The 24,648-nt window shown below is 41.6% G+C and overlaps 1 protein-coding gene across 6 annotated transcripts in view; it reads left to right on the forward strand.

Annotated features, from left to right (window-relative positions):
• Positions 1–600: 600 nt before the first annotated feature.
• The window catches only part of LOC137623482 (YLP motif-containing protein 1-like), a 199,628-nt gene continuing 175,580 nt past the window's right edge, over positions 601–24,648 (forward strand). For 5 of the 6 annotated variants that reach the window (XM_068354350.1, XM_068354315.1, XM_068354336.1 and 2 more), the window contains exon 1: positions 601–767. In XM_068354350.1, coding sequence (XP_068210451.1) covers positions 708–767 — 60 coding nt within the window. In that variant the 5' untranslated portion in view covers positions 601–707. Of the gene's footprint in view, positions 768–16,680; positions 16,792–24,648 lie in introns of all 6 variants that reach the window. The other variant, XM_068354322.1, reaches the window with a different exon arrangement.

Genomic DNA, 24,648 nt, shown 5'->3' on the forward strand with positions numbered 1-24,648 from the left:
GTACCCTTGACAACACTGAGATTAATAAACAATTCTTCTTCACCCAAGGGGTTAACTACTGCACTGTAATTGTTCAGTGGCCACTTTCCCCTTTCTAAGGGTAGAAGAGACTTTTTAGCTATGGTAAGCAGCTCTTCTAGGAGAAGGATACTCCAAAATCAAACCATTGTTCTCTAGTCTTGGGTAGTGCCATAGCCTCTGTATTATGGTCTTCCACTGTCTTGGGTTAGAGTTCTCTCGCTTGAGGGTACACTCGGGCATATTATTCTAACTTATTTCTCTTCTTCTCGTTTTGTTAAAGTTTATATAGTTTATTTAGGAGATGTTTATTTCAATGTTGTAACTTTTCTTGAAATATTTTAATTTTCCTTGTTTCCTTTCCTCGCAGCTATTTTCCCTGTTAGAGCCCCTGGGCTTGTAGCCTCTTGCTTTTCCAACTAGGGTTGTAGCTTTGTAAATAATAATAATAATAATAATAATAATAATAATAATAATAATAATAATAATAATAATACATAGGCATTCGTATATTTCCATTTCCGAGAGTTTGAGAGATATTACTTAAAACACTTTGGAACTCTTCTTGAGGTTAGAGTTACTGCGTCTATACATGTGTTTGGTGTGCGCACCGGATCGTAAAACGCGTCGCCAACTAAACTAACAGAATAAAGATAACAACTCCAATGAAAAGTCTTTGAAAATTGGAAATGTGGTCAAATCAAGGTTGGTCCACGAGTGCTGTGCCTCCTGGAACAACAAATTCTCAGGTTTGTGTTGTTATTGTTCTGCAAAGTTAGGGAACTCCATGGCCAGGACTATTGTTTTGTTCAAGCTCGTCAAGGTCCCGTTGATTTTTCTTCATAAATATCATGTGTGGTGACCTTCCTGGAACTGTTAATTCAGAGGATAAATGACCTTGACTGCTTGCAATCTCCATAGACTTTTTAAAAGGCAGGCATAGAAGATAATATGAAATTGTTAACTGGTAACCCTGCTACCTTCAACACTGGAGATTCTAGTTTGGAGTGGTTCCAGTCATTTTGTCCCGGGTTATTCTATGGTGGACAAAAACCTTACTGTAGGCCAGATATGGGTCTTTTTTCGAAGAAAACTGGCTGTTTTCTATAGAATGAGGATGTTTTTAAGTAGGGAAATTTTCCCCCTCCGTAGCTATAATGGAATCCAGCTATATCCAGTCTTACTGTTATCGTAAAGTGAGGATTGTCCCTAAGTTGATTCCAGGGCTATAAATCTCAGTGTTTGATACTCTTAACATCTCGCCGGAACTCGAGTTGATCAAATAAATAGTCTAATATTAGAGATATTGGTGTTTTTCCTGTTGGGATTATATGACCACGGTTTTGTATCACTGAAAACAAAATCAGATTTGTTAAATTATTTTATTATAATAAGAACAATCATGATATTTTCATATATCTTAAAATGGTAAATATATGATACTATAATTTCCAACCATTTACATGACTATATTTTTCTTACTCCCTACATTGTGTTTTCATTTCTGACTGTTAGTATTTAGGAAAGCCAATCGATCATGGGTTGCCCTGCCTTCATTAAAAAACAACTAGAGGGATACCAGTTGGAAACAACAGTACCCAAAGTGCTACTCTCCTTAGCGGGTTGTGTCCCCAGTGGGCACCTACCCACTGAGGCTAAACATGTTATATAGGAAATATGCAGGGGTGACCAACACAATAGCTAGGTTAGGTTGGTTTGTTAGGTTCTGTACCCTTTTTTACCTTTTTATATATTGTGTAAAGTGTGTATGGAACAATTCATTAAAATATACATGATATTACCGTAGCATTGCTACCATTAGTAATGCCTTTGTAACGTTGTTAACACTGTGTATCATTGGTAACGTTGCTTATTTTAACATTCCCAGTACATATGTGAGTTTTGTGACCTGGGAACTCCTAGGTTAGGTTAGGTGGGTTTGTTAGGTTCTGTACCCTTTTTGTACTTTTTATATATTGTGTAAAACTTATATTGAAAAATTATTTAAAATATGTATGGAAATATCTAGCATTACTATCGCTAGTAATGTCACCGTACCGTTGGTAACGCTGTGTATCATTCGTATCGAGGCTAATTTTACTGTTCTCAGTAAATACCTGAGGTTTGTGACCTGTCAACTACTAGGTTGGGTTAGGTGGGTTTGTTAGGTTCTGTACCTTTTTTGTACTATTTATATATTGTGTAACCGGTAATATTACCTCAACAATCCGAGTCAATGTTGGTAACACTGTATCATTGGTAAGGTTGCTAATGTTATCATTCGGCATACATTCGTGAGTGAAGTTGTTATCAAGTTATTACCAATTATCAGGTCTGACAAATGGCTCCATTGCCTGGAAGGGACATGGCAGGGGAGACCCTATTCACTAACTCAACATAGCCTGGTGGGGGCCTTTTCCCTATTTAACATGTTTAGCCTCAGCGGGTAGGACCCACTGAGGACATGATGCCGGCTGAGGACAGTAGCACTTCGGACCCTTATCGTTGGAAATATTGGTTTTGGGTAGGAAACACTATAAAGAGTGATTTTCAGCCATAATAATGGTCAGAAATGCATAATAAACTCGAGATAACCATTTAGAAAAATATATTGGAAGTGTAAGTGACAGGAACTTAAGTATCAAATTTACCTATAATTCATATATATGACATCCTTCAAATAGTTTTCTCTGCTGTTGCTCACTAAAATAAACAACCTCACTGTTGCTCTGTACTGGTAGACGTTATAGGTGTGGGCTGCATATTCTATCCCGTGGGTCATTATTTCAGTGATATTCCTATTACTTTCTCATGAGCAGCAATAGCGTCATTTTTAATATCATTTACTGAAATACAGTATATGAAATTACATGAAATTCAAAATATACTCTACTTCATTCTTGGAGACTTCTTGTGGTGGTAGTCCTGTTGGAACTGAAGGGGAGGGTTGGAATTTTCAATATTAAACTTACCCGATAATCATGTAGCTGTCAACTCCGTTGCCCGACAGAATTCTATGGAGGGATACGCCAGCTATCACAATACTAGAAGGGGGTGTATTTACCAGCGCCACCTGTGGCCAGGTACTCAAGTACTTCTTGTTGACACCTCCTCAATTATTCCTCTGTCGTGCTTCCGGCAAGACGTTCTGGGATACGCTTATGTTCTTGGAGTATTTTCACGACTTTGGTGAAGTATTTCTCTTTGATTTCGGCTGTCGCTTTACTGGAAAACTTCTATATTAGCTTAGTTAGCTTTTGGAATTAATTTGATTAATTTTGGTGACGAGAGAGTATGAACTCTCGTTCACCTTTCAATGGCCGACCCTTCCCTTAGACGGAAGTGTTGGTGTCTAAGAGAGTATAGACTCTCTTTCTTAATTTTGCTTAACAAAGTTATAGATTTATTTTATATCTCTCCGCCTCTTATAGGCCTCTTCGATTAACTTCCTTTTATTATAAACTCATTAAAATTAATTTTTATATTTGTTTATATTAGACCTTCCTAATAGTAGGCGGTCTTTTACCGAAGTTAATAAACTTTGAGCCCGTCATTTCGGTTTTACCTGTTAACATATTATGCTAGTTCCGCTACAGAGTTTGAAAGATTTTCTTTGACAGTCTCGTACTGTTTTCAAAGCTGAACTAACGTTTTGTTTTGTCTCTGCAGTTGTTGACGTTCAGAACGTTCAACTTGCACTCTATCGTTACGATAGAGAAAGAATGTTCACGGTTTCACGTTGCAGTAAGAGTAACCGTGTCTAGCGTTTTGTTCATTCTTTCTTAACTTAATGGTTTTGATCCTAATAAAGGAACTTTTCAGTTTTTTCCTTTAACAATAATATGTTTTAACGATATATATGATTGGGCTCTTCTCTCAGGTTCTAAGTCAAGAGAGAGAGAGAGAGAGATAGAGACGGAGGGAGAAAGAGGATAAACGTTTCATTCAAGCCTGCCAGGCGTACGAGTAACGTCGTTATCGTTTTTGCTCTTCTCCCTAGTCTCTTTAGGGGAAGAAACTAAACGTTTCTAGAGTGATCTAGTGTTTAGTCTCTTTCCAGCCACTGAATTATTTATCTTTCATTAGATTTTTCTGTTACATTGTAATTCTGTTTTCGCAATTACTAACTTTTGAGAAAGGATAGAATTGCGTGTTTCAGGTACAAACCACTTAAAGTTTCGAGTTCAGTGAAATAAGTGCAAACAGAAAATCAAAGTGATAAGTGATTAGCGCAAAGTGTGTCAGTGTTGTGCGTGAGGGTACTTCTGTGCGCGCCAGTCGTTCTCCCAGTCCGGGACCTCTTGCAAGCTCCCAAGCCCAGGGGAGAAGCAATGTCGAAGGACAAAAGGGTTCAGCAGGCCTTGATCGGCGCACAGAAGTATCCTCGGTGGTTGTGGGCGTGTCTTACCGAGACCGTCACTCCCACCCGCAGACGATTGAGCCCTTTTTTTTTTTGCTCGTCTGCAGAAGAGATTAGGGGAGAAAATAAAGGCAGAGTAACGCTGGTCTCAGGTCTCAAGACTTCTTAAACGTTAAGTCCAGACCTATGCCAGACGTACGAAGTTAAAGTTCACAACCCGAATGCAGTCGTTGGGTTAGCTCTGACTCTCCTAAGTCATCAGTTGATTACACTCCGACTTAGAGGAGTAAGGTTCTGCCACAACAGATCTCTGCTGTTAAGGCTTTACCTCAGCAGAATTTAGTGTCTGCCGACCCCAAGTTAACTCTACTGCAGTCCATACAGTCACAACTTTCGGTCTTGATGCGTGAGTGTCGGGCTGAGAGTGTTGCACCGCCTGCACTCCCTCCACCTGTTCTCGCTGCACCTGTGCTCGCCCAGCCTGCACCTGCTCCGCCTGGTCGCAGCACCATCTGCCAGGCGTACGATGTTGTGAACTCTACTACAGTCCATGCAAACACAGTTTTCGGACTTGATGAGTGAGTGTCGGGCTGAGAGTGTTGCTCCACCGCCTCCGCCTACACTCCCTCCTCCTACACTCGCTCCGCCTGATCACAGTACCATCTGCCAGGCGTATGATGTTGTGGACTCTACTACAGTCCATGCAAGCACCGCTTTCGGACTTGATGCGTGAGTGTCGTGCTGAGAGTGTTGCACCTCCTGCACCTGTGGTGCACCAACCTCCTGCACCCGTTCAGCCTGTGCTGCACCCGCCTGCACCGGTGGTGCACCAACCTCCTGCACCCGTTCAGCCTGTGCTGCACCCGCCTGCACCGGTGGTGCACCAACCTCCTGCACCCGTTCAGCCTATGCTGTACCCGCCTGCACCGGTGGTGCACCAACCTCCTGCACCCGTTCAGCCTGTGCTGCACCCGCCTGCACTCGCTGCACCCAGTCGCAGCTCCATCTGCCAGGCGTACGATGTTGAACCACTTTCGGAGTTTGCTGTTCACAGTGTTGTTCAGCTTCAGCCTTCTTTAAGGCAACCCTTGCTTTGGGATCAGGAGAGTTACACTCTTCCTCCTCCTCCCCTTGCTGCTCCTCCAGTGGTGCAACTCTCGGTTGGGGTACAACAACCTCTCCCCTCCGTGAGTCTGTCTGCTCAACCAGCGCTGCACCGAGTTCAACCCTCATCTAGGCAAGCTCATCTACACCATGCACTTGCGCCTCAGGAGCCTCAGCTTGCTAGAACTTTACCTTGTTCTGCGCAGCCTCAACCTTCTCATGCTCCACTCATCTCTCAGGAACAGGAACGGACTACTCCGCCTCCGTCCTCCGCTCAGCTGGTACAATCCTTGGGTGCAACTCTTGCTAGGAGTCAACCTCCTTCACCCTTGCACCTGCCTTCTGCTCCGTCTGTTGTTCAGCCTATGCAGTCTGAACCTCAGGTTTTCCCTCAAGTTGAGGAAACCTCTGTTGTTGTTCCAACTCGTTCTGACTCTGCTGTTCAGCATACCATGGTTTAAACCCCATGCAAGCATGCATTAAGCACTCTAGCACTGGTCATGGAATTTCTGAGAAATGTTAAACGCCATGCACACGCTCTGCTTTCCTTTCAGCAGGCTCTGCTTACAGCAGGCTCTACTTCCTACATGCTCAGCATTCAGCATGCTCTGCATTCAGCATGCTCTGCATACAACATGCTCTGCATACAGCATGCTCTGCATTCAGCATGCTCTGCATACAGCATACTCTGCATACATCATGCTCTGCATACCTTACCGCATGCTTCTCAACACATCTTGGGTTGTTGCCAACTCACTAGACTGTCAAGCAGTTTCATAACGTTGCCTTCTAGTCTGCTGCTTTGCACCAGTGAACCCTCACTCAGAGAACTTAGCTTTTCTAGGATAAGGTCCCTGTAGATGAGAAAGTTCTTTTCTCCCTCCTTCTGATATTCCCTTGAGGACTCTGTCATTTGGAGGGAGCCTTTAGCTGCATAACCTCTTATGGACTTTTATTTAAGCATAACATGCTTACAGGGAAGGTAATGGTTACACTTCAGCCGCTAATCCCGTCTGTTACCACACCTGCTCCCATAGACCTTGAGCTGTGTTGCATGACATGCAGTCCAAGCTTAGTCCTTGTTAGAGGATTTTTTGTTTACGGAGTCAATGTGTCACGGGGAAGACGTTCAACAACCAACAGAAGGGACTTGTTGTGACGCAGTGGGCAACCTCAGCAACCCGTTAAGGAGTTGTCTGTACGACCCAGACAGTCTAGACAGATTCGGGGTGTCACTGTACTTCCTCGCTTGCCCATGATTGACAGTTTACAGACTGTGCAGCAGTATCATGATCTTGTGTCCGGCTCCGTCAGACGACTGGCTTTTAAGAGCTCCCTCAAGTCGTCGCTGTCTGGAGATTTTCAAATGGACTATGGATCTGACCAAGGAACTGGGCCTCCTGGTCAATTTTGAGGAGTCTCAGCTCGTTCCATCCCAGACCATTGTCTCCTTGGGTAAGGATCTTCAGAGTCGAGCTTTTCGGACTTGTCCGTCGGCCCCAAGGATCTTCCAAGCCCTAGAATGCATCCAGAGCATGCTGAGAAGGAACCGATGCTTAGTCAGGCAGTGGATGAGTCTAACAGGGACACTTTCATCGCTGGCCCTGTTCATCGAGTTAGGGAGACTCCACCTCCGCCCCCTTCAGTATCATCTAGCTGCTCACTGGATAAAGGACATGACGCTAGAGACGGGCTCAGTTCCTGTTTCCGAAGAGATGAGGTCTACTCTAACGTGGTGGAAGAACAGCATTCTTCTCAAGGAAGGTCTACCATTGGCTGTTCAGTCCTCCGACCACCGTCTCTTCTCGGACGCATCGGACACGGGCTGGGGTGCGACACTGGACGGACAGGAATGCTCGGGAACATGGAATCAGGAGCAAAGGACACTTCACATCTATTGCAAGGAGTTGTTGGCAGTTCATTTGGCCTTGATAAACTTCAAGTCCCTCCAGCTTAACAAGGTGGTGGAGGTGAACTCCGACTACACCACAGCCTTGGCTTACATCTCCAAGCAGGGAGGGACTCATTCGAGGAAGTTGTTCGAGATCGCAAGGGACCTCCTCATTTGGTCAAAAGATCGAAAGCTCACGCTGGTAACGAGGCTCATTCAGGGCGATATGAATGTCATGGCAGATCGCCTCAGCCGGAAGGGTCAGGTCTTCCCCACAGAGTGGACCCTTCACAAGAATGTTTGCAGCAGACTTTGGGCCCTGTGGGATCAGCCAACCATAGATCTATTCGCTACCTCGATGACCAAGAGGCTCCGCTTGTATTGTTCTCCGATTCCAGACCCAGCAGCAGTTCGCGTGGATGCCTTTCTGCTGGATTGGTCCCATCTCAACCTGTATGCATTCCCGCCGTTCAAGATTGTCAACAGGGTACTTCAGAAGTTCGCCTCTCACAAAGGGACACGGCTGACGTTGGTTGCTCCCCTCTGGCCCGCGAGAGAATGTTTCACTGAGGTACTGCAATGGCTGGTCGACGTTCCCAGGACTCTTCCTCCTACAGTGGACCTTCTGCGTCAACCTCACGTAAAGAAGGTACTTCCAACCTCCACGCTCTTCGTCTGACTGCCTTCAGACTATCGAAAGACTCTCAAGAGCTAGAGGCTTTTCGAAGGAGGCAGCCAGAGCGATTGCCAGAGCAAGGACGACATCCACTCTCAGAGTCTATCAGTCTTTATGGGAAGTCTTCCGAAGCTGGTGCAAGGCCAATGCAGTTTTCCTCAGCCAGTACCAATGTAACCCAGATTGCTGACTTCCTGTTACATCTAAGGAACGTAAGCTCCCTATCAGCTCCTACGTTCAAGGGTTACAGAAGTTTGTTGGCAGCGGTTTTCTGCCCAGAGGCTTGGATCTTTCCTCCAACAAAGATCTACAGGATCTCCTTAGGTCTTTTGAGACCTCAAAGGAACGTCGGTTGTCCACTCCAGGCTGGAATCTAGACGTGGTCCTAAGGTTCCTAATGTCATCAGGATTTGAACCGCTCCAATCAGCCTCTTTTAAGGACCTCACATTAAAAAACTCTTTTCCTCGTGTGCTTAGCAACAGGTAAAAGAGTAAGTGAGATCCACGCCTTCAGCAAGAACATAGGTTTCACATCTGAAACGGCTACATGTTCCTTACAGCTCGGTTTTTTGGCTAAAAACGAGCTTCCTTCCCGTCCTTGGCCTAAGTCGTTCGAGATCCCAAGCCTGTCCAACATGGTGGGGAACGAACTGGAGAGAGTACTTTGCCCAGTTAGAGCTCTTAAGTACTATCTAAAGGTCAAAACCATTACGAGGACAATCAGAAGCCTTATGGTGTGCTATCAAGAAGCCTTCTCTACCAATGTCTAAGAACTCAGTTTCTTACTACATCAGGCTTCTGATTAGAGAAGCAAATTCTCATCTGAAGGAAGAAGACCTTGCTTTGCTGAAGGTAAGGACACATGAAGTGAGAGCTGTGGCTACTTCAGTGGCCTTCAAACAGAACCGTTCTCTGCAGAGTGTTATGGATGTAACCTATTGGAGAAACAAGTCAGTGTTCGCATCATTCTCTCTCAAAGATGTCCAGTCTCTTTACGAGTACTGCTACACCCTGGGTCTATTCGTAGCAACGAATGCAGTAGTAGGCGAGGGCTCAGCCACTACATTCCCATAATCCCATAACTTTTTAACCTTTCTCTTGAATACTTTTTATGGGTTGTACGGTCGGCTAAGAAGCCTTCCACATCCTTGTTGATTTGGCGGGTGGTCAATTCTTTCTTGAGAAGCGCCAAGGTTAAAGGTTGTGATGAGGTCCTTTAGTATGGGTTGCAGCCCTGTATACTTTAGCACCTTTGAGTTGATTCAGCCTCCCAAGAGGAACGCTGCGCTCAGTAAGGAAGACGATCTTATTAAAGGCAGAGTAACGGTTCAAGTCGACTTCCTTACCAGGTACTTATTATTTCATTGTTATTGTGGATAACTGATTATATGAAATATGGGATACTTAGCTATCCTTTAATCTTGTACACTGGTTTTCACCCACCCCCCTGGGTGTGAATCAGCTACATGATTATCGGGTAAGTTTAATATTGAAAAATGTTATTTTTATTAATAAAATAAATTTTTGAATATACTTACCCGATAATCATGATTTAATCGACCCTCCCTTCCTCCCCATAGAGAACCAGTGGACCGAGGAATAATTGAGGAGGTGTCAACAAGAAGTACTTGAGTACCTGGCCACAGGTGGCGCTGGTAAATACACCCCCTTCTAGTATTGTGATAGCTGGCGTATCCCTCCATAGAATTCTGTCGGGCAACGGAGTTGACAGCTACATGATTATCGGGTAAGTATATTCAAAAATTTATTTTATTAATAAAAATAACATAATAATGGCTTTCTGTACAACAATATCCGGAAACGTGGGCTAAATATTTTGAAGCTCTTAATTGGTTAAAAACCCAGGTAATGATTACATCATACAAAAAAACACAACAGTTGGCAAAAGTGAATGCAAACAACACATGCGCAAGAACAATTAATCAGTCTCCCAAAAGTAATTAATGAACTTAGGCTTTGAGATAGACTTTACATTTTAATCAATTGATGTGTAAGCTAATTATGCGTCAGGCCCTATTAATCATACAGAAAAATGTCCTACTTACAAGCATGTGCTCATTTCTTATTATGAATTCCAGTTTTACTAGAAATGAAAGTATCTTATATCAACTCTTAAAATATTGGAAATTATTTACAATAGCACAATATTGCTTTTGAATGTTTTAAGAAGGGTACATGGTGTCTTACGTGTTTTTGAACGATTTTAATGACGATAAGTGGCGGTAAAATTGGTTTTGAGGTTTGGTAGTCACCGTGCCAACTGCTCAAGAAAGTCTAAGGGTTGTTTGTTTACAAGACCATGCACTCCATATGTTGCCAAATTATTCAAAACTATTGTTTTCCTCTTGTTTCTTTTTCATAATTTAAAACAATTCAACATTGGAATACTTATTGTATAGAGAATGGTTAAACTTTGAAAATTCGCGCTCAAGAAAACTATGGCCGTTAATGCCAGGTCTTTAATATTGTTCGAATTGTTAATTCGTCTGTGACTTTAGTATTGTAAATGTGATAACATTTCATTCCGTAACTAATCTAGGATTGTAAGTAGAAATATAAGCTTATAAATGATTAATCCCAACTTTCAACAAACTTCACCCATAGGTATGATTGTATATAGCTGGGACGCATTCTACAACTTGTGTGAATTCAAACAATTGACAAAGTCAACTTCACGTGGCCAGCCTAGGACACGATTTTAACTGGCACATCAATTACTTTTTAAAACTGAGTAATTATGATCCTAAGATTTTTTTAAATGACAAAATAAGTGGTATTACACGTACAGTATAACTACTTATGAGAAAAAACAAAATTGACTAGTTTGCGCATGTTAGTTGTCCTTGGCTTAAAGTCCGTAAACATCTTGACTAGTTGGTCCTGAACCTGACCTTTGATCGTAAATACTTGACTGGATGTAAAAAAATTTTGTTCTCATACGAACATAATTGTCCTTTAATATGAGTGTGATTTCAGCACAACAGGAAAGTTGCCTGTTAAAATTTATAGCGTTGTGTTGGTAGTTACTGGAGGGTAGGGGAAAGCCCCGACCATCTTCCATCTCACTGAGAAGCCTCTTAGACTTCATCTTCTGAGAAGTAGACATACTTTCAGTCGACAAACTTGGCTGATGGATGCCTGACAAGCCTATGGTTGAGGTGGCAGTGCCATGGCACAGAGGAATGAATAGTAGAGGTCCTTCGCCATGGGAGTTGCATCCTGTTCACTGACTCCCCTCTGTCCCTCGTTCTAGTTCCAAAATGGGTCATCGTTGTCAGATGAATTCACAAGAGGACCAAACTCTTACATTAGAAGTTTAGAAGATATGGACAAGGGCACCGTACAAGCAGTCAACAGGATTCTTCAGTTTATTTATTTTTTGGTGGAAAAGTCATTGGGGAGAGATTGGTGTTGGAGACTGGTGATCAATCTTTTTATTCTGAACGGGTTTTCTAACAAATGCTATTCAAGACAGGGATGGAGCACTGTAAGACAGGCCATCAAGAGGAACAACTTCATGTTCTTGATACATCTAAAAGATGCGCATTTTCTGACCATCAATCATCGTGAAAGTTCCTTTGTTTTTTCCTTCAGCAGTTAGGTCTACTAATTCAATGTGCTGTGCTTTGGAGCTTTGAACTGGCAACCTCACCCAAGGTATTCACAATAGTTTTTGTGCTTGTCTCGTCAGGGACACATGCCAACAGGATCAGGTTACTGAGGTACCTGATGATTGGCTGGTCCTTTTGAACTTGGAGGTAACTCCTTCATGGTAAATTGGGAGAAGTCCAGCCTCACACCTAAAAAGACGATAATATACCTAGTAATGCGCATAGATATGGTGACCTTCAGATGACCATGTTGCCAGACTCGGATGATAGCTAACATGTACCTCCATCACTAACATCTTCCAACCCATAATGGCAACAACTGTTGGGTCCTTTGTCGTATCTGAAAAAGCTGTTTTCTCTCGGTCAGCTACCATCATGCTCTCTCTAGTGGTGCCTCAAGGGACACTGGAACCTTAGTACAGGGCTGCCGGATTCTCCACACTAGGCAACTCCACGCTCAGCGGTGTCGCTGATTAGTCCCAGTTTTACCTCTCTAAGTCTCACTTGAATTGATAACGTTTGTCAGTTACACTATATTGAACTGCAGATGGCTTTTCAATTTTTCTACTTCATTGTATCATCTAGCCATCTATAAACAGTTGTTTCATTGATAAGACGATTGGTTATATCTATTTTTATAGAGAATCTGGTGAAATAAGCTCTACTAGAGTTACAGTTATCCAATAGCTGTTGGGTAGCTCTAGTCATATTTGACAGATGACTTCATTGTGAGAGTGCCACTGTGAGACTGCCAGTTGCAAAAAGATACTCACATGAAAAAGAATAAACTTTTAGATTTTTCTTGAGCTGACGAATCAATTCGTCACAAGGCAACTGTTGTGCGGTAATTGCAATTAATTCCCTCAACACTGATTCAAGAATCAGTCTTTCAGTGAGTCGGCAACATCAAGCGCTGAACTCCACTGAGCCTCCTAGTCCCATAGCATCCACACTTTCATAGACTACATTTATTGTAATTTTTATATAGATATCGCGGAGAAAATAAATAATAAAACACATTAATTATTTATTACTTTTTATTACATTTTAATCGACATACATCATCTCTTTACAAAGTGTGGAATTTATTAACACTCGGATTCCACATTCCACACTTGATCAAGATGTGGAGCAGATTAGCCGTATCGATGACGTAAATTCCACGTTTTGGCAGCCCTGCCTTAGTACCAAATCTCCATACTACGGAAGGTCCTCAACTAACAAACATTCAGATATAAAATCACAAACCCAACAAATCATAAATCTTAAATATTGTATCAAAAGTTTGTATACTGTAATAAAACAATATATCATTTAATACAGTAAGCAAAACTACATTTGTAATAACCAGATATTTATTTCATATGAAACAGGACTATTTGGTGACATATGACTGGGAATCGTAGGCATGGGAGTCAGGTTAGGCCTACCCTAGGACAATATTTAACAAAATCCTACTTATAGGTAGTCCTCGACTTACGACTTCGCTTTTACAGCCACTTTTTTTTCAATGTGATGATGTCACAATTCTGTCTGACAAATATTTCCTTAGAAATGTGTGTTCTTTTATTAAAATGAACTAATTTCTCCTGAGTTAGTATTTTCTTTTATTGATGACACAGTACAGTATACAGTATCCATTTTAAATAGAAAATACTGTACATTTAAAGACTTTTTAATATCTCTTCGTGGGTCTGTATTGGTTATGAGTACTACTTACTGTAAATTTGACAACTAGGTCATAATCCCATATTTTATGCTAGTTTATTTTCATTTGCTTTATCTCTGATACAACAGAGCAAGATTGCTATTATTTTTCAGGCAACTGGAAACGATCTGTTCCTATGAAAGGATGCAGCTGGCCAAATAGAACCTTTGGTTAAATAGCTAGAAAAAACTGTTGAAACAGCAATACAGTAGTTATACTATAAGGTATTCTCCCAAGACTCAGTATCAGCTACTTAACCCCCAGTAAGGCCATAGGGATAAATGAAAGGCTTAAGTCCATATGGCAGAAAAAGAAAGTTAAATTTATAGATCCTGGGGACACTTTCTGCTGTAAGAGAATATTATGCAAAAGAGATGGAATACACTTTTGTGATGAAGGCAAGATTATACGGAAACCAACGTAATCCCAACCTGTAAAATTACTTGAGGAACACAGTAGACAAAGGACAAACTTGACCTTTAGAAAATCCTGCAACAAAAATAGAGGAAATTTAAAAAAAAAATTTAGATAATGCAGATAGAAGTAAAATTAAAATGGAAACTAGCAAAGCCACAGAGAAAGAGAGACGATAGAAAATTTCTTCAGAGTGGCACTGTTCAATGCTGTCAGTTAGAAACAAGATGGAAAACTTCAGGGCAATGATAGCTACTGAGGAAGTAGATGTCATAGGTATTACTGAGACCTGCATTCAAGAAAAAACAAAGGATTTTATAGGAGAATACTAAGTCCAAGGATTCAAGCTTTTCAAGAAGGATTTCCTTGTCCAAACCCAGTAGAAATTAAATTAGAAACTGAATATGAAGTGACAGGAGCAAATATCACCCTTCCTAAGTGGATGGTGAATTCCTTCTCCTCCGTCACCCCGTGATGCTTTGGTAGAGTGGATTGATAGTGCAGCATTACTCAAAGCTGTCATTGGGTGCAATGGAAGGTCAAGATTTTGGGCTGAATGGACCTTTTCCACGTGCTATGGGTCCATGACCGTCCCTCTATCTTGATCTGCAGAGGCAATATTATGTTGTTTTGGGTTCTGGCAAAAAGTGCTAAAACTAATTATTATTGGCAGAAATTCATGCTCCTCATATCTGCCAGCAGCCACAGTTCAAACACCTTCTCTAATAAGTCTTTTCCTGACACCCTCCCCAACTTTACTTTGAGTTCCAAATCCCCTTCTTTTGGTCTCGGAAGCACTTGGTGTTCAACTTAGTGTGATAAAGTTGTTGGCTGGTATAAGAAATAAAGAACGCTGAAGCGGCTAATCATTCAGGCATAGACTGATGTAAATAGACTTGCAATTTTTTTTTTTGTCAATATTATTATTATTATTATTAAATGCTAAGCTAACAACCTTAGTTAGAAAAGCAGGGTCCTATAAGCCCAGGGGCCCCAAAAGGGAAAATAAAACTAAAAACGTTAACAAAACAAGAGGAAGAGAAACTAGATAGAAGTGTGCCCGAGTGTACCCTCAAGCAAGAGAACTCTAATCCAAGACAGTGGAAGACATGATACAGAGGCTATGGCACTACCCAAGTCTAGAGAAAAATGGTTTGATTTTGGAGTGTCCTTCTAGAAGAGCTACTTACCATAGCTGAAGAGTCTCTTCTACCCTTACCAAGAGGAAAGTAGCTACTGAACCATTACAGTACAGTAGTTAACCCCTTGGATGAAGAAGAATTGTTCAGTAATCTCAGTGTTGTCAGGTGTATAAGGACAGAGGAGAATCAGTAAAGAATATGCCAAACTATTCGGGGTCTGTGTAGGCAAAGGGAAAGAACCGTAACCAGAGAGAAGGGTGCTATGTAGTAGTGTCTGGCCAGCCAAAGGACCCCATAACTCTAGTGGAAGTATCTCAACAGGCAGTTGGTGCCCAGGCCAACCTACTACCGACACTTTCATGATCATAGATGTCATGGTTTGAGGTTTGCACCAAGCAATGAAATTAAGTAACCCAATTGTCTCAAATGATAATGCTCCCTTGTTAAATAAGGCAGTAGGATGGCACCCTTACATCTACAAGGCAGTTGTTCCACAAAAGCCAAATTACAATAAGTTTTTAAACTATCTCAGTATTGTTGAACAACCATATATCACTGACAGTCATATCCCTGTTGTATTTTTTTTTCATCAGAATGAGATATTTCAATTGCCATATCAATGCCCAGTTCACTAATGGGGTCTGGATTTTTGAAGATTTTTTGTGAACTCCTACAAAACCTCATCCAATCACCAAATGTAGATGATGATATATCCAGGCACATGATAATGCTTTAATGATAGAAACATTTAAGTAAACAATGAACAGAACTACACAAACTACTTAACCAGATTAACCAGACCTATTTTGGGGAAAAGCCTACATAACCAATTTATAAACTACACAATCAAACAGCCTATAATTCACACATTAGATTTATAGTACAGTAGCATGCAAAAATCTATCAATCCATGCTGTACACAATACAGTACTATAGAAGAATCTACCTATATATACAGGACATAATACTATACAAAAATCTATCAGTATATACTATACAGTACATATGCACTTGATGGTATGAAAGATGCAAAAATGTATTAAAGATGAAAATAAACACCAAAGTACAAAGCGTGGCTATGTGTATGAAGTTTCAAATTGAAATTAGCCAATATTACCTATAATAAAACCTTGAAAGTGGTGTACTGAATGTGATTTTTTTCATTAAATGTTTTTGATAAATTATGTTATTTGCAATACCATTTTTGACCTTTTTCTTATACACAAAACACAAATGTATGTGCGTAATCTTGATAGTGGTTAAGAATGGTGTCCACTAACTCCAAAAACCAGAAAAAAGGATCCTTCAGTTGGTTGCTAAGATGCACCTGTACTCAATGAAGAAATAAAGTACAAAACTAATGATGAACAATTAACATTGAAAAAGTATATGTGATACTGTACTACTAAATTATGTATGTGCATAATCTTGATAGCGGTTAAGAATGGTGTCAGCTAACTGTAAAAAACAGAAAAAAGGATTTTTCAGTTTGTTGCTAAGAAGCACCTGTACTCAATAAAGAAAAAAAGGTACAAAAGTAATAATGAACTATTAACATTGAAAAAGTATACTGTATGTGATACTGTACTGCTAAATTATGAACTGCTTTTAATTTTTGATAAGTTACTGTACTTTCAAGTAGCAGTTATGATTCTGTGTTTTAATTTTCATTGCCTTTTTGCCTGAAGTTTCAAAATAAACTACCATTATATATGTACTATATATTTATTTTTAGCCAACACAAGATTAACAAAGACTGGGAGTAACCATCCTTCCAAGCAAACATTGTTACAAAGGACGGGAAATTAATACGAATACTGCCTATCTTGTGGTTACCGATTCTAAGGTAAATATTACTGTCTAAATATTTTTAGTAGATAAATTTTATATTGCCGAACTTTAGTGTGCTTAGTCTAGCAAAAATGGAGCTTATAAAATGCATTAGGTATACTGTACTGTACAGTATGCAGAAGTCCAGTATTGGTAACGTTATGGTTGAAGGGTGACATGATATATCAGGTCTGTGATATGTCAGTAAATAAAGTAATGCACATGATGGGCACCATAGTTGTGGCTCACTCAGACAAGACTGAAGCAAGTCATCGTCGCACTGTCGATTTGTAGGAAATAATAGGATCATTTACTATTCACATCTTGTCTGACTAAGGAAGTTTTTCGAATAGTTGGAATCTGACTTGGCGAGTACTTAGTGTAGTTTTCATGGTTGATGTCCTTTGTTAAGGCTATTTCCTATGTAATCGGATACAGTACTGTAAACTAAAATTACACCTTTTTAATTCTTACTTGTAAATTAATAAGGGTTGGTTAAAATTCCACAATTGCTGGTCTTCATGCAATGCGAATTACACTATGGACTGTCAAGCTGAATGTTTTAGCACACAGCCTATCAAATGTATTTAAAAACTGCAATAGATACCTTCATCTGAAAGGTAAGCTTCTTTTTTTTTGTTTTTTATCGCACAAGCTTTCCAAATACTGTACAGTACAGCAATAATAAAAAAATTCACCTTGCTTGTACAGAACTATAATGTGGGCAGAAAATTCAGTTGACTGCTGTTAGGTTGCTTTTTTTTATGTGGATATTATTTTCCATGTGTATTTGCTCCTATCTGTATACTAACCTTTCATACTTTGAAATAGGGAATGGCTGTTCAAATTGCTAACAATGTAGTTATTGGCAGGTGGTGAGTGTGGGCGAGTAGCCATGCTCACTCTCATCAAAGGCTTTATTTCTTTTTTTCTGCAATAAATACGGACCTACTGTTTTGTCCTTTTCATCTTTTTCTCAAACTTTTTAGTTTGAATGGTTTATGTTGACCTAGTGTTGGTTATGAAATAAAGCAGTCATTTGCATGGCGTTAAAGGGTGGATACTGCTGTCAATACTGTAGCTTCACACTGTGCACTATTTGTAGGGTTATGATTGTTAACAATTATGCCCATGTCCTGAGTGTAAGTTAGGGCTTGCTGTTAAAGAGCAGGCCTACTCCTTAAGGAGGAAGGAAGGCCAAGTCATTTCCGACATTCTTCTTGAGAATGCTCAAGACAGTGCTGAAAAGTGTGTGTAGCACTTTGCTCTCCTCATCAAGTTTGGTGATTGAAGAAGCTTTTTGCCATATGACCCTGGCTTGGTCCCATGAAGTATGCATAAGACATCAGTTTTTTTCAGGGTTGGTGAAGTGTCAAGTGATTGCCGCACTCCAAGCATGTGCTGGAAGGTCTTCTTAAGCAGATCACTGTTGGTATGGTTTGTCATTTCTGAGGGAACAGGTAGCTAAAGCTGGGGGGTGACCCAAGTTAAGCCAAGGCTTCTGCTCTGGTGAAAGTGCCTTTGCTGAAGTCAGTGAAGGGCAGGAAAAATTTTTGGAGACAGTGAAAACTGTGTTGCCCTTTGCTTGTTATCCCAGGTCCTATGTTTACCAGTAGTCCTGTGTTTGAGAGACCAGGACCAGTGGTAGTGCTTATTACTTCCCCTCTTACTGTGATCTCTTTTGTATGGTGCCTGTCAGAGCATCTTGTGGTTTCTTCTGTTGTGGGATGGTTGTCGTTGATAGTCACTCAGACCTATGACTGCATGTAGAGGCTAATGGGAAAGTTGGGAAGAGGAAGAGGCAAGTTTGCTCTTCTAACTCTTCTGATTCTCACCCGCCTTCTAACAAGTCGAAGTCAATTAAGTCAAGTTATGAGAAGTTTTGTAGGAGCCTCGATGACTCCTCCTCTTTCGGGAGGTTGGTGGCTTGCAGGTAGTCACCGGCCTTATAGCATGACCCATGGATGGCCTGATTACCCTGATAGCAAGGCTGGCCATAGATGCACGTCCCTATTTTGGGTCATTCACTTTTTACAGCTAGGGTGGCCCTTGGCAGGAACGAGGCCCGGTGGCTTGCATAATTACCCTGGTGGAGGGGCTTGCTGAAGATACATAATCCCATGCTGTTCTGTGCACCCTTTCCATCAGCCAGACTGGGAGATTATGGACCTATGGATCCTAGGCTCTTTTAGGCTGACTTAAACAGGAAGCTTATTGGGTTCTGTTGTCCATTCCAGATTCATAGGCAGTGTTAGACACTTTCCAACACCCATATTATCACTTGGCTGCCTATGCCTTTCCACATGCAATTTAATTCGCCGGCTGGTCGGCCTAGTGTTGATTATGTCAGGGTGTGTGAACCTAGTTGCTCCTAAATGGACACAACATCTCGAGTGAGGATCGCAGACTTTCTTGTCAAGAAACCTTCTGCATATGACCCAGGTTCAAGGCTTGCATCCCCTTACTTCATGAAGCCACAGGTGGTAATCAAGAGGAGATGCTTTTAGTGTTCCATGTGGGCTTCGCTGTACTATTATAAGAGGATACGACATTTCTGGCTTGAGTGTCATTGGCTCTAACTTGGCACGGGCAGAATGATGAAATGGTTATTGAAGAACACAAACTCGTTTTGACTTAAGGGGACCGTCCACTGATTTTTTTTTTTTTTCTAATTATTCAAAATACATAATTAACTTATGTTTTAGATATATATAATACCTTCATCATACAAAAATTCCAAGTCATTTGAGCAAAAACTTTTAGATTTATAAGTAAACATCATTATTTTTTTAAGGTTAGGTAGCGATTTCTCCACTAATTTAACACCAGTTGTATTGATAATCATGCCATAAAAACTACTATATAAACCAAATAATTTTGTGACCGGATTTTTTATTTTCCTTATTCTTTTTTTTTTTATGAATTTTTGTTTATTTTTTCTTGTCTAGACGCTAAAAAATTCTGAAAAAAAAAGAAAATATAAATTCTGTCACACAGAATTATGAGATTTTTATTCCTCTTTCTAATGATATCTTTCTCTCTAAAATTGAACAATAAATAACCAAATAATGGCTACCAACATGCAAATAAGTATGATTTTGAGTTATGAGCTCCCAAAGATTTTCCATGTAAATTTTTGTTTTTTTCTTAGAAAAAATCAAAATAACATCATTATGATAACCTTACGTTGTACTTTTATTGTTCACTCCTACACCAAGGCTCCCTAAAGGAGATATTTAATCTCTAAGTATACTAATAAACTTAGTGTAGGGGTGTCCTGAGTTGCCAGCTTCCCCTCATTGTTGCCAGAGTTTTACTTAAAATGTTCGAGCTTTGTACTCTTCTTAATATTTCCCTCTCTTCTTGGTTCTTTTTTTATTGCTTTCTGCATACTTCTTTTTCTTTCTTTGACCTTAGGTAACTTCGGCATTGCTATAAAGTTTACAAGGACGTTGTAAAAACACAATATACTCACGAATCGCAAGTACAGTAAACCAAACACGTGCGTCATACCTCTCTGACGTCGTTGGAGTCTGTGGCTCCATCGTTGGTCTTCTCGTAGTTCCTACCTCTCCTCTCCCAATACCTTCCATCTTTGCAAGACGTATAAGGTTTTGAAACGTATGTAAGAAAAAAAAAACGCTGAATAAATGCAAAAATAAACACGCAAAGATGATCCTGTCAAACTCAGTCATGCAAACAAAGCAGTTAGGATGACATCATCATTTAAAGACTGCTTTATCTTTACTATTTGTAAAAATAATTGGCTTAAACTTCGGGAGAGCATGTACGACATGTTTTTGCTTAAATAGAAACAATAACTATTTTTTTCTTTTCAAGATGTTATGTTATCCACCATAGCGGACTGTCTCCTTAATGACACATTTAGAGCATATGCTTTAACTATTTAGGGGTTTGAGGTACCAGCTTAAACTAGAGTGCATGAATTTCAGCATTGGTTCCATTTTAGCCTTCCAAAGAATCTTGCAGTTTGACAGGTGAGGAAGGAATTTGGAAGTGCCAAACAACCTTATCGGCCTTCTATTCAAGGTATACCTACAAGTCTATGGACAATTATTCTTGGACCTGTGGTGGCTCCTCAAGTAGTTGTGTTGCAAGCCCAGCACCCACAGGGGACAAAGTTTCTTGTTCGTGGTAATGTGTTCGATATGAGCCTAGTTGAAAGTTAGAATGAAAAGTTCCTCTGCTTGTTTCCTTCGCCTCACTAGGGGATGAAGCAGTCGTAATGTTGCACACTTAGTCTGATGTTGATGCTAAGCTACATTTCTGAACTCTATACTTATTAGACTAGATCTGTAAATAGTACAGTAATGTAGCACTCCTCCATCCTCCTTTAACAGGGGATGGAGTAAGATTCCTCTATTGGCCAAGTACCAGTTACAGCCATGAATATAAGTGAATAAACAGGTGGTTGGGGAAGCCACAGCCAATACTAGGCAGAGAGTTTGAACAAGTGGACTGTCCTTACATCTCTGAACAATTCTGAGAATGAGTTAGTAGTTTTTTTAAATATAAAACTTACCCGCTGGTTATATAAGAATGGCTAAAGTCCCTAGATGCCCGGCAGAAAATTCAAAATCTCGCGGCTGTCGCAGATATGCCAGGTGTACACAAGCGCCCTCACGGTAGTCAGGTAGAACTATACCAACCCTTCGGATCTTCTCTGCCGCCATTGCTGGCTGGAACTATTGGAAATTCTCTCGAAACTTACTCTGTTTTGGACGGTTATTTGGTGATGTACTCCGTTTTTTGAGTTTTGGACTTTTGCATAATTGATTTCCATTTCATTTATTCTTGAAATTTTTTTGTTTGGGGGTTAATTCATGTAATTTAACCTTTGTTTATGTTTTTGGGTCTCTTACCAATTCAATATGGCCGACCCCTCCCCTGTAATTCTGAAGTGTGTTAAAGGTTGTCGTACTCGACTTCCTAAGGCTTCTGTGGACCCTCATAGTATTTGTATTAAATGTAGGGGAAAGTCTTGTGCTTTTGGGGATCGGTGTGATGAATGCATTTCGTTAACCGATAGCGAGTGGGTAACTTATGAATGAACGTTACATTAAAAGATTAGAGAGGGACAGGGTTAGGCGCAGTACATCTCGTTCTGTTGATTTGTCCTTACCTAATGTCATTGATCCTATTCCTTCCCCCGTAGTGGTAGATCAACAACCGAAGGAACCTTCTATGAAGGATATGTTAACTGCGATTCAGGCTCTCGGTGAAAGAGTCGAATCTTTAGCTGCGGACAAAAATCAGATCCTGTCCGAGATCAATGTGCTGAAAAGTTGTCGCACGGGCGACCAAACTAATGTGAAAAGTGTTTCAAATGTGTTTAGTGTTGTGGAGGGTGTGTCTGCACGATCCTGTCGTTCACCCAGCCTATGACCTCTTTCAAGCTCCCGAACCCATGGGAGAAGTAATGTCGGATGGCAAAAGGGAATAAGAGACTTCATCAATCGTGCAGACGTTCCCTCGAGCGTTCCTCCTGTTGTAACACAGGTCACTCACCCTCATCATAGGAAAGATGATGTTTGTGCGTTATCACCTTCCTCGGATGAAAGTTCGTTTAGCGAGACCTGGCGTCACGCTTCCAGGCCGCTTAAAAGGAAGTCTCACGCGGTCGTTCAGCATCACGAATCGCCTCTGCGTCAACTGGGGTGTAGTACCTGGGATACACCTGATTTTTTTCCTTCTCCGGACGGTTGCACGCCTGTGAAACGCTCTGACAGAGGTCCTGTTGTAGATATCGATGTGATACAGTCTGATTCAGAACTGATGTGACGGTTCATGCACCGCCGCTTCCATCCGACTAGCTTTCGTCGCCCGAAAGTGGGAAGCGATTTGAAAGCGAGGTAGAAGGCGATTTCCCATTAGAAAATGATTCTAATGTATCGCATAGCAGCGATCCGAAATGGTCGATGCTTTTGGGTATGAAACGGCAGCTCTCGTCGTTGATGCGGCCTTATCAACCTGCGGTTAGCAGTGCAGTTGGGCGTCAGTCTTCGGACCTGTTGTCGCACAGGCGGCCTGTTGTCTCTGGCGCTGACGTGTTATCGCACAGGCGATATCCCAATCGCAGTGTTCAAAGGCAGGATGAGTTGGATGGGTCACGTCAGGGAGCTGTTGCTAAACAAAAACCAACCTCCGAACGTATTTCTTCCAAAAGCGTTGACGTTCACCTAGCGATAGAACGAGCCGCTGAGTGGAAGGATGGTTACGAACGCGATGCGGAACGGCAGCGGCGGCAAGTGGACGCAACGCGTCACCGTGACAGCTCTCTGCAGTCTATTCATGATGCGACGGAGTGTCAGCGTCAACAGCAAGCGGACGCTAGGCTTCCACGCGACGGCTCACGTCAGTTGACTCATGACGGCATAGAGCGTCAGTGTTAACCTGACGCTTCGCGTCATCACGACGGCTCACGTCAGTTGACCCTTGACGCCGAGCGTCAGTCCATTCGTGGCGTTACACTTCAGTCAACCTCGACCGCCCCACTTCAGTTGGGTGCTGTTTCCCAAACTGAATGCGATTTTAAACGGAAAACTATTGATTGCCCGATAGAAGGAGATGTTGAACATCGCAAACGTTCCCATTTCGGCACTGACTCTTTGGTTCAGGCTGCTGCAACAGCTGAATTGTCAGAAGAGGAACCAGAGGAGGTATCTGACCTGGATGAACCGTTGGAAGCTATTTCTGAGAGGGAAGAAGAGAAACTTCCTTAACATTCAGTGGATCTCAAGAAATTAATGTTGATTTTCACGGGACTCTTTCCAGACAACTTTACTCCTGTGGCTCCACGTTCTCCCCCATCGGAATTTACCTTGGGGATGGCTACTAAAGTGCCTTTGTTTACTAAGATGGTGCTCTCACGCTCTTCTAAAATCCAGCATTTAGTATGAGACGGGAAGTTCTGGGTTTGGGAGTTCCTGCCTCTGCCCAGGGAGATCTCTCGAGCCTTGTGGACTCCTCTCGTCGACTGGCCTTGAGAAAAACGAAAGTGTGGTGGTCTATGACAGAGTTTGATCATCTACTTAAAGGCGTGTTCGGGGCCTTTGAAGTTCTTAACTATTTAGATTGGTCTTTGGGAGCCCTAGGGAAAAAGGTCTCTGAAATGAAAGGTGCGGACACTAGCAGTCTCATTCATTTGATGTCCTGTAAGGACAAGGGAGTTAGGGATGGCTCTAATGTGTTGGCTGCTCTTTTCACGACTGGAGTGATTAAGAAGAGGGCCACTATGTGTTCCTTTCTCTCAGCGGGAGTTCCTCCTTACCGGAGATCGGAATTGCTATTCTCTCCACTGTCCTCTACTCTATTCCCACAAGAGTTGGTAGGGGAAGCTGCTACTGCTTTAACCCAAAAGGCTACGTATGATCTAGTGGCTAATACAGCCAGGAAAGTTCTGCCTTCTTCTTTTTCGTCCCGTAAACCAAAAGAAGGTACTTCTGGGGTACGACCCTCTCAGCCCTCTCATGGTAAGCCTACCGGAAGGGGTTCCTTCAGGTCCGATGGGAGGAAACCTAAGAAGAGAGGAACTAAGACTGGCCGAGGTAGAGTCTGACTGCCCTATCCTTCAGACAGCAGTAGGGGCCAGGCTGAATTATTTCTGGAAGGCCTGGGAGAAGAATGGGGCTGACCCTTGGTCCGTCCCAGTGTTGAAGGAGGGGTACAAGATTCCATTTTTATCAAATCCCCCTCTAGTCACAGATCCGGTGGATCTTTCGCCCAGATACAGGGAGGGGCCAAAGAGGCAGGCCATGCGGCTTCAGATGTCTCTGTTACTGGAGAAGCGAGCGATAGAGAGGGTACAGGATTTAACATCACCAGGGTTTTACAACTGGCTATTCTTAGTACC

The sequence above is a fragment of the Palaemon carinicauda genome, chromosome 2 (genome assembly GCF_036898095.1).
Source record: "Palaemon carinicauda isolate YSFRI2023 chromosome 2, ASM3689809v2, whole genome shotgun sequence".
Taxonomy (NCBI): domain Eukaryota; kingdom Metazoa; phylum Arthropoda; class Malacostraca; order Decapoda; family Palaemonidae; genus Palaemon; species Palaemon carinicauda.